The 10,750-nt window shown below is 35.5% G+C and overlaps 1 protein-coding gene across 1 annotated transcript; it reads right to left on the bottom strand.

Annotated features, from left to right (window-relative positions):
* Positions 1 to 8,594: 8,594 nt before the first annotated feature.
* On the bottom strand, positions 8,595 to 9,023 carry LOC141714935 (uncharacterized). Its single transcript, XM_074518428.1, has one exon. The coding sequence runs from the start codon at positions 9,021 to 9,023 to the stop codon at positions 8,595 to 8,597; it is 429 nt and encodes a 142-aa protein (XP_074374529.1).
* Between the last annotated feature and the right edge of the window lie 1,727 nt (positions 9,024 to 10,750).

Here is a 10,750-nt window from a genome sequence, read left to right as displayed (position 1 = left end):
TATGAAAGGTTATGAAAGCCCAAGTAATAAGTTTCCGGATATGATTCCTCAAACGACCAACAAGAACGAGAGATAAGCGAATTGTTAAATAAAAAAGCGACTGGGAATCAAGATTGTGCAAATAACAAGGAGATTAGTCAAGAAATTAAGTATAACCAACAAGGTTAGTGGATTGTGATGTCATCAATCCATAAGAATGTGAGAAATGGAAAAGTAGTGACATATGAATGATGAGGTAAAAATGATTAGTAGATATTTAGCTTGGTTGAATTGTGGCCAAGTACTTTGACCATGATTAAGCCAAGGTTAATGTTAACCAAGAATTTAAACACAACATATTCAATAAAACACAAACAAGAAGCATTATTCCCCCCCCCCCATTTTCATCATTTCCTTTCGGCTTTTTAAAGGAAACAAAGGAAGAAAAATTCAAAGGCAAGCTCCACTTCTTGATAATTTGAAAGGTTATTATCTAAGCATACTCATGATTAGTTAGACACTTCCTATAAGTTTGATCCCTTGATTCCATGCTAATAGTTTCTAAGAAATCATCAAAAGTGATGATGAATAGTGTTTTCCAAGAACTAATTTGTATGATCTTCTTTTCTTGGATGGTTTAAGTTAAATATCCACTCTTACACTCCAAGGAAGGTATAATTTGTAAAAACCTTGCTTTGACTTTGAGTTTTGATGAGTTTTATGGTTAAGTTAGTAAGAAGAAGCAGGATCCATGTATGATTAGTTAGTTTCGATTGATTTGTAATGGTTATTGTTGATGGATCTATGATAAGGCTTGAAATGGGTTTATCTTGAAAGTTTTGACTTAGGTAATATTGGTTAATTAATATATTGAAGTTGTGGATGAATCGTAGTTGGGATGGATTGATTGGATTGGCTAAGTCATTTCGTTTCTTTTTGTCCAAGTCACTTCTTTTTTGTCCAAGTTGCTAAAATTAGGAAATCACGTAAACGAGCCGTCATAATGCCCATTTTCTTTTAAACTATTTGTGATTAACATTCAGAATAGAAAACTCACTGAACAAACTACTCCTTTGCCATGTTTAGCTATATCATGTTGTAAGCTTTGTTTTGATATGTGGTTTGCTTAAATCTGATTTACAGTTTAGGGGAAATGACCGTTTTAAGTAACGACATTTCACGAACTAATCCTTACCCCTCGTATAACTTTGAGACCTTGTTTAAGGCCCTTAAAATACTAATTGGAATATAAAAAAGTTATATAAGGTTGGTTAGGCAGTTGATAGAGTACTCGTGAAAGAGTCGCCTTAAAACATGAAATGGTTAATTTTATAAAAATGGTGGAGCCGAGGGTACGCGAACGACTAATGTAAAAGCCAACGTTAAGGTATAAATGGATAAAGTCTAGTTTCTTAAGCGATCGTGGATTAATTCCATCTTTTATGTTGATTATTGGTTAACGGAATCACGCCAGACCTATTTTCAACCCAGATCTCTCACGCAAGTTTTCAACCTGTATATTGTTGTTGTTATGTTATATATATATGCATTATCTTGAGATAAATGCATGATTGTTATTAGCAAATCTTGCGATATATTGTTGCATGTATCAACAGCAAGCTCTGATACCAATTTTTAGGCATTTAAGTATATTGTAGCAGGGGTGAATACAGTATTAACAATCAATTCAAATTAAACTCAAGTTGTAGTAATAATTTTTGTATTTATGAATAAAAATTGATTGCAAAAATCGTTCAAAGGATGGACATATATCCTTGAGAGCTGCTAGGTTACACAGAATGATAGAATAATAATCGACACCTATAGTGTTAACTTAATTTGTGCTTATATACTGCACAATTACACAATCAATCTAGTTGATATGATATACATGAAGAAGGAATCCTAATACATAACCAACTATTGATTGCTACAAATAAGTAAAGCTGTAAACCGATACATCTCTGCAAATATACCCTCCTGTGATATCTCCTGAATTTCCAGCTTGACAAATATTGATAATAAAAAATGATGATGGCAAGTACTGATCAGCAAATACTATTGACAAATGCTGATGGCACCATCCTTTGTCAAATTATGATATCACAAATACTGATGGAAAACTCTGATAGTTCTAAATATCGATATCATCAATTATATGTAACATATGTGAGCAAGGAAAGTCAAATAGAGCATCAGACAAGAAAAAGACAATGACAAACATCACGGAACCACTACAACTCCTTCACATGGACGTGTTTTCTCCATTCAATATCATGTCAATGTCAAGAAAGAAATATGGCTTAGAAATTTGTTGATAACTATTCCAGATACACGTGGGTGTTATTCATACATTCAAGGATGAAGCAACTAATATGATTATTTATCACATCAAGAAAAATGAGTTAGAAGATGGAGTTCATGTCCGTACTATCAGATCAGATAATGGAACAAAATTCAAATATGTAAAGTTGAATGATTTATGTACCAAGAAGGGAATCTCAAGTCATTTTTCATCACCAAGGATGTCACAATAAAATGGAGTGGTTGAGAGGATGAATCAAACTTTGGTTAAAGCTGCAAGGACTATTCTTAATAAAGCCAATCTTCCTACGTACTTCTGGGCTGAAGTAGTTAACACAGCATACTTTACTCAAAACAGAACCCTGATCAACAAGATGCATGAGAAGACCCCTTATGAGTTAATGGCCAACAAGAAACCATCAGTGAAATACTTTCACGTGTTTGGAGGAAAGTGCCCATGCTTAAGGATAATGAGCATCTTGGTAAGTTTGATGCTAAAGCTGAAGGATGTATCTTTCCAGGGCTATTCTCTAGAGTCAAAGGCATATAGGGTATATGTGATTAGTGGTCAAAAGGTTGTGGAGAGCTTTAATATAAATTTTGATGGCGTCAAGATCACAAGTATTCGGCAGGAAGAGAGTATGATAATCTTGATGTTGAAGATTTTCTAACGATGAAGTTGAACATGAGGTTGTTCAAAATAACAGTTATAATAGCAATGATCTTGAGAATGATCATATTTCTAATTCAGATTCTGATGGTCCAGATGATAGTGGTGATAATGGAAATTGAGGATAGAAGAGTCACACGAATTTTGAGACAAGTCCATAAGTTTTAGATTCTAAAGATCAAGCTGAAAACAACTCAGGGGGAGTAGAACAAGGATTCTCTAGTCAAACTCATCATAATGCTGAGTCATCTAGAGTTAATTTGCCTAAATCCATAAAATGGAGTAAATCCCATCATGTTTATCAAATCATTGGTAATGAAGAGGCAAGATCTCAGACTAGAAGAGCTACTGTAAATGAATGTTTGTATTCTGGGTTTCTTTCTCAAATAAGACCAAAGAAAATGAAACTCTTGAAGATCCAGATTGGGTGATTATTATGTAAGAGGAGCTCAATCAGTTCGAAAGAAAGAAAGTGTGGAATCTTGTAGCCATACCTAAATATAAATATGTGATTGGCACAAAGTGGGTTTTCAGATATAAGTTCGATGAAGATGGATTTTTTACAAGGAACAAGGCGAGACTGGTTGCCATGTGATACTCTCAAGAAAAAGGGATTGACTACGATGAAACCTTCATACCAATTGCTAGACTTGAAGCCATCGAGATGTTTTCAGTATTTGCAAATATTTAAACATCAAGGTATATTATATGGATGTGAAAAGTTCTTTCTTGAATGGTGAGCTTGAAGAAGAGGTCTATGTAGAGCAACCCCCTGGCTTCATAGATCCTGAGTTTGAAGATTTTGTCTAATTATTCTTCAAGGCTCTTTACGGTCTTAAGAAAGGCTTTGTTTAATAAATCACATAAAAATGATATCATACTTGTGCAAGTCTATATGATGACATTATATTTGGGTCTATGAATGATGTACTTTGTGCAAGGTTTTCCAAGCTTATGCGAGTAGGTATGAGATGAGTATGATAGGTGAGTTAAATTTATTCCTTGGACTACAAGTGAGCCAGAAGCCAGATGGTATCTTCATTTATCAAACGAAGTACATCAGATATCTTCTAGAGAAATATAAGTTGAAAGATTCATCACCTGCAAAGATTTCGATGGAAACTGCCTCAAAACTTGATCAAGAGAACTCTGGTAAGAAAGCGGATATCACTAACTATTGAGGCATAATTGGATCACTGCTCTACCTGACTGTGAATCATCCATATATTATTTTTGCAACATGTTTATGTGCACGGTTTGAAGCTGATCCAAAGGAATCACATCTGATAGCCGTCAAAAGAATTTTTATATATCTGAAGGGTATACCTAATCTAGGTATCTGGTATCCTAAAGATACGAGCTTTGATCTCAGCAGCTAACAAATTCTGATTATGTTGGTTGTAAGGTTGATCAGAAGAGTACTTTAGAAAGCTGTCAGTTTTTTGGAAGAAGATTGGTTTCCAGGTTTAACAAGAAGCAGCATTCAGTTTCCACATCTACTGATGAAGCTGAATATATTGATGCTGGAAGCTGCTGTTCTCAACTTATCTGGATGAGAAACTAACTCCGAGACTATGGATGTGATTTGAAGAATATTTATCACAGCCCAAAAATAACACTAACAAAATATAACTGAATAAATACAAAGTTATTACAAATGGCTGTTAACAACAGAATCCAAGATCGCAAAGGTTCAAGGTTTGAACAGTCCAACACTACAACTATTACAACTTATATTTAAAGCTACCAGCCCTCACACAAACGCCAACTATACTACCTGAGCTCTCACATAAGCCTCAGCATCTACACCGGTAAACTTACGAGCAGTCTGCTTGAATCTAACCATACTTGCTAGCTGTAATGACATAAATGAAAAGCAAGAAGTGAGCCAAGCACTCAACAAGGTATATTATAAAGTAGAATTTAACATCACAAAAATTTATATTTGTAAATTGAAGGGTATGGCATCATTATTCTAGTCAAAATATTTGTAACCAAAAATTGTTCAAAATCATTTTATGACGCTGGATTACAGCCAGTGATTAGCCGCGAAGCAATCCCGAACCTCGCAGGGTTCGTAACAATTTAGTGGGATCCCTAGGCATCTTTAAGCCTAATATAATAAGTTTGAAAGGGACTTGTGTCTTAGTCCAATTCAGCAATCTCAAGAAAATAATCTTTTATTTAAAGAGCAATTGACTTTTATAAAACTGATGCCAAGGATGACTTTACAAAGATCTAAACAAATGGGGTTTAAATCATTAATCAAGGATTTCGAGTTAAGAAACTCTTATCAGAATGATTTGATTTCTCACTAGCGGGGTTTTCAAGGATAGCCAGCAATGGTTTGATAACCAAGGAAGAAGATATTGAAAAAGAGTCATAACGTTGTTCCACAAGATAGAGGTCTCAAATTTGAGGGTTATATATGTGATATATCTAGTGACAGAAATTGGGTATGATTGTAAGGATTTATGTAAAGAGTTGGTAACTCGAAGGTGTAAGAGTAAAGAGAATAGCGGTTAATCAAGAGAGATTACATTATCATAGCATATGAGGTTTTATAGTTTACAAGGGTGTGATTTTTATAAGCGTATACACAGCATTTGCAATATCTCAGTCTAAAATCAGAATATTCGCAACAATATATCATGGTGACAACAATATTAACTATCATTATACGAGCATGCTATCATGATTCAAAAGAGTGGTTCGGTACACTTACAATATATATATATATATATCTTAATGAAAACATCACTAGAACGATGAGGGCAAAAAACTTGTACAAAAATAGAATTGACAAGGGGGAAACACTTGCAATATATCAAGGAAGTCCGGGAACACTTGCAATATATCAAGAAAGTTCGAGATACTTTCCTTAAGAAGGCAGGCCTAACTCTCGTCTTGATCGTGGAAGCAACCGGGAGCACTACTCGACTTTGACGACAAGTTTACTATCTTCTCCTGAGCCTACATAAAATATTAGACCTCATCAAGTTATACTCTCACAAAAACTCCATCCTAATTAAAGATTTTAGAACATATTGGCACTTAGGCCTAACTACATATTCGACTCTTTACTAATCACATATTATGCTCAAATAATCATTTAGGATCACATAATACATTTAAACACATAATATACAATATTGATATAATGGTGTGCTATTGAGTATTGAATGATCTCACTCAAATAACACGATTGACTCGAACTGCTACCTAGTCTAGTGCAACCCAACTAGCTCTCCAAGTTTTGAAGTGCCTTTACTAGCCAAACTCCATTTCAGTTAGCCAAACCTATGGCCTAACCTTCTTCTGACCTCTTACTAAGAATTAGACTCAATGGTCAACTCAGGCCTCACCTCTAAGAATGCAAAATCTAAGTGCAAGGACAATGTGTTCCTAAGTGCAACTATTAGGTGACACTGAATGGTACTAAGGGACAACGAACCCCTTCTCACTCACGGTTTGACACTCAAATTACTGAAATGGAATCTCAGGTCCTAAATCTTACTTGTGCACTTGGAATGACACCAAGGCTCAACCTAGGCCTCATTGGGCCTATTCCCAAAGATGGCTCTCCCCTGTCCTAGTGACACTCAAACTGCCCTGAGTTGAACTAACTTTATACTCTTAGTTTTAACTCTAAATCCTTCGAACTATGGCTTGAAAAACCTTATAAAAACTCCCTATTATCAATGATAAGAAAGGCCTAATGAGGGCCTACCAATGACACCACTTTCTAAGCTTAAACTGCTCCCCACTCAAACTGTGTATGTTCTAACCAGAAGTCACGATTCAAATTGTGCACCTAACTAAATGAGTTTATTTCTTACATTTAAAGCTTCTGGGATCAACTATAGGTCAATTCCTAACTTCTGGTGTCTTGGGCCTCCAAATGCCCAACGAATGCCCACTCAAAACTCTCCTATAAACTAGTGCAAAATTCTGGAAAAAGACAAACCTTATAGTAACCCTTCCACCTTATCTCCCACTTATAAACCATGAACCCAATATTTAACCAAGAATAATTACTAACCTAATACTATCATCTAACCCACTAACATATGGTGGAGACCATTCATACCCTAATGCACCATGACCAAATTATACAAATAAAGTAGCAAGACTAACACTTAAATCATATTTTCGAGTACTCATGCACAAAGAGAATATCTATGACATCATGCAGACACAATACCAATTGAATATACTCATTAACCCACTTTACAAACTATACTTTTTCATAATAAATCACTTTTCAAGAAAAGTATACTCATTTTTTAGCAACTTAAGGTACATCTAAGGCATATAATCGAATTTAAGCCAAAATCAAGTATATAGTCTAGTTTTCAATATGCACTCCTAGTACTCTAATATTTTGAGTGTAAATACAACATAAAATCATTTAACATACAATATCCCAAGTACTTCATGACATGCAAGGGTTTTAAAGATCATGATCCAACAAAAGTTTAGCTTTATAGCAACATGCAATCAAGACTTCTTCACATAGCATTTAATCACAAATAAAGAACACAAAATCTACTCCATTCGGCTCTTAAAGAGTCATTTCCTAATGGAAAGGAGTGAAATGATCATACAAAATGGCAAGGAAGTCCCTCAACCATTAATCATTTCCACTCTTGATGCTTTGCCTTTTTTTGAACCTTAAACTCATAAGAATCAAGGTTTTAAACATTAGGCTCACTCAAAACTCAACATGCAAGCTTAAACCAAGTAGTGCACTTAGTATTTAACTTACTAAACAAGTGATCTAAGCTTAGAGGATGATTTCTTGCAAGAATATTTGAAGAAAAGATGAAAGAAAATGAATAAGGGGGGATTGGCTTCGGCCGAGAGATAGAAAAGAGGAGGGAGGAGGGTGAGGTGGTGTGTGTAAGTGGTGAAAATGACACAAGGTGATGATATGGTGGTGGTTTTGATGATAGTGGAATAAGAACTTACCTTTTTATCCCTCTTCTAAAACTAACAAGGTTTGCATGCAACGGCAACTTAGGAATTGACTAGCTAAAGTTAAGTTAGTGAAGTTGGATTTGACAACTATACCCCTCCCTTCAATTGAGTGGATTTTTGCATGCAAGGTTATCATGGTAAATGGCATATTATTAATCAAATTAATCAAATATCATTCTAGAGAAATAATTTTTATAAGTAAAATATAAATCTATAAATCACAAAAGTCATACCATAAAATAGTTTAGGATTTTAGAAACTTTTTGAGATCACTTTCAAAAATTTAAAGGAAACAAGTTTTTATATAAAGAATTTCCATAAACTAATATCAATAATAATATATCACAAATTACTCAAATAAAGACATTTCTTTTCTCAAAAAATTTCCAAATAAATAATTAATTTACAATTCATAAAATATGACCCTTACGACTCATACATGACCCTTACGACTCATACAAGCATATAATTGACTCGCTCTTGATATATATATAAACATATATTCACATAATTCAACTAAGAATATACCGATTGTAATATCCTCTCCCCTTAAAGGATTCTGTCCTCAGAATATAGATAAATAAGTGAGGATACCGATTATGCATATCAGACTCTAGCTCCCATGTCGATTCTTCGATCTTGGGATTCCTCCAAAGCACATTTACATTTTTACTGACTTATTTCTAAGACTCCTCTCTTGCCAGTTGAGTATCTTGACAGGTTGCTCCACGTAAGATAAATCTTTCTGAATTTCTAATGGCTCATACTTTATCACATGATTGATATTCGGATTATACTTTTTGAGCAAAGACACGTGGAATACATTATGAACAGGCTGATATTGAGGCGCTAGAGCCAACTCATAGGCTACTTTTTCTATTTGATTTAGAATTTCAAAAGGACCAATATAACGCGGTGCCAATTTTCCCTTTTTCCTAAATCGAGTCATACCCTTCCATGGTGACACTTTCAGCAATACAGCTTCACCCACTTGGAAACTCACATCCTTTCGGGCAGGATCAACGTACTTCCTTTGTCTGTCTTGAGCATCAATTAGTCTCTTCTGAATTAAGGCGATTGTTTCCTTCATTTGCTAAACTAATTCAGGGCCGAGAACTTTTCCTTCTCCTACCTCATCCCAATTTGTCCGAGATCTGCACGTTCTTCCGTATAAGGCTTCATATGGAGGAATTCCGATGCTGGAGTGGTAACTGTTGTTGTACGAGAACTCTACGAGTGGTAAGTGATCATCCCAAGTTTCAACAAAATTGATTGCACAGCTGCGCAACATGTCTTCAATTGTTTATATAGTTCGCTCACTCTGACCGTCGGTCTGAGGGTGATATGCGGTGCTCATATTTAACTTTGTGCCCACACTTTCCTGAAACTGCCTCCAAAATCTCGAATTGAATCACGGATCTTGATATGAAACTATCGATACTAGTACGCCGTGTCGGAACACAATTTCGCGCACGTACATATGAACCAACCTATCCAATGAAGTCTTCTTGTTTATGGGTAAGAAATGTGCCTATTTCGTAAGGAGATCAACTATAATCCATATGGTGTCTTGTCCAGATTTTGTTCGAGGCAAACCTACTATGAATTCCATGGCGATATTTTCCCATTTTTACTCAGGAATCTTCAATGGCTGAATCAACCCGCTCGGTCTTTGATGTTCCGCTTTTACTCTTTGACAAGTGTAACACTTGGAGACCCATTCTGCAATTTCTCTTTTCATGTTTGGCCACCAAAATTTCTTTTTCAAATATTGATACCTCTTTGTGCTCCCTGGGTGAATCCGAAAATTTTGAGTTATGTGCTTCCTATAGTATCTCATTCTTCAATTCAATCGCTTGAGGAATCCAAATCCTTGATGTAAATCTTAATATTCCTTGTTCATCCTTTTTCCTACATATCTTTTCCCCCCTCAGTTGATTATTTTCTCGACTCATCACTTCTTCTTGGCATTTCTTTATCTTCTGCAATAGTTCTGGCTGAAAAGTCATGCTGTGACAAAACTCTTCCGACGTCCCGTAAATACAGAGTTCCAACTCAAATCTTTCAATATCCTCAGATAATTACCCTAGGCATGGCTATCGCATTTAACCTTTCCTTTCTACTCAAAGCATCGGTGACTACATTTGCCTTTCCTGGATGGTAATGTATCGAACAATCGTAATCCTTGATTAGCTCCAACCATCTCCGTTATCTCATGTTGAGTTCCTTCTGGGTGAATATATACTTCAGGCTTTTATGATCTGTGTAGATTTCACACTTCTCCCCGGTAATGTCTCCATATCTTGAGTGTGAACACTATAGCTGCCAATTCCAGATCATGGGTTGGGTATTTCAATTCATGAGGTTTAAGCTGTCGTGATGCATATGTAATCACCTTATGATGTTGCATTAGCACACAGCCTAGTCCTTTATGCAAAGCATCTCTATATATCACAAAATCTCCTTTGTGGTCGGGTAGTACTAATACCGACGTGGTCACCAATTTCTGCTTTAACTCTTGAAAGCTTTTTTCACATTCCGCATTCCATTCAAACTTATGATTCTTCCTTATCAACTTGGTCAGCGGCATAGCGATCTTTGAGAAATCCTTTACGAACCTTCTGTAGTATCCAGCCAATCCTAGAAAGCTTCTTATTTCCGTAGGAGTCTTTGGTCTCCCCCAACTCATAATTGCTTCGATCTTTGTGGGGTCAACCCTAATTCCTTCGCTTCCAATTATATGTCCTAAAAATTGAACTTCCTTTAACCAAAACTCACACTTTGAGAACTTTGCATACAACTTCTCGTGTCTAAGAA

This window comes from Apium graveolens, chromosome 3 (genome assembly GCF_009905375.1).
Source record: "Apium graveolens cultivar Ventura chromosome 3, ASM990537v1, whole genome shotgun sequence".
Lineage (NCBI taxonomy): Eukaryota > Viridiplantae > Streptophyta > Magnoliopsida > Apiales > Apiaceae > Apium > Apium graveolens.
Note: the sequence above shows the minus strand (reverse complement) of the source record. Positions and strands in the feature narration are given on the sequence as shown.

Bases quoted from the DNA above. Each gene is read 5' to 3' on its own strand.
- LOC141714935 (XM_074518428.1), bottom strand. From the start codon at position 9,023: ATGAAGGAAACAATCGCCTTAATTCAGAAGAGACTAATTGATGCTCAA.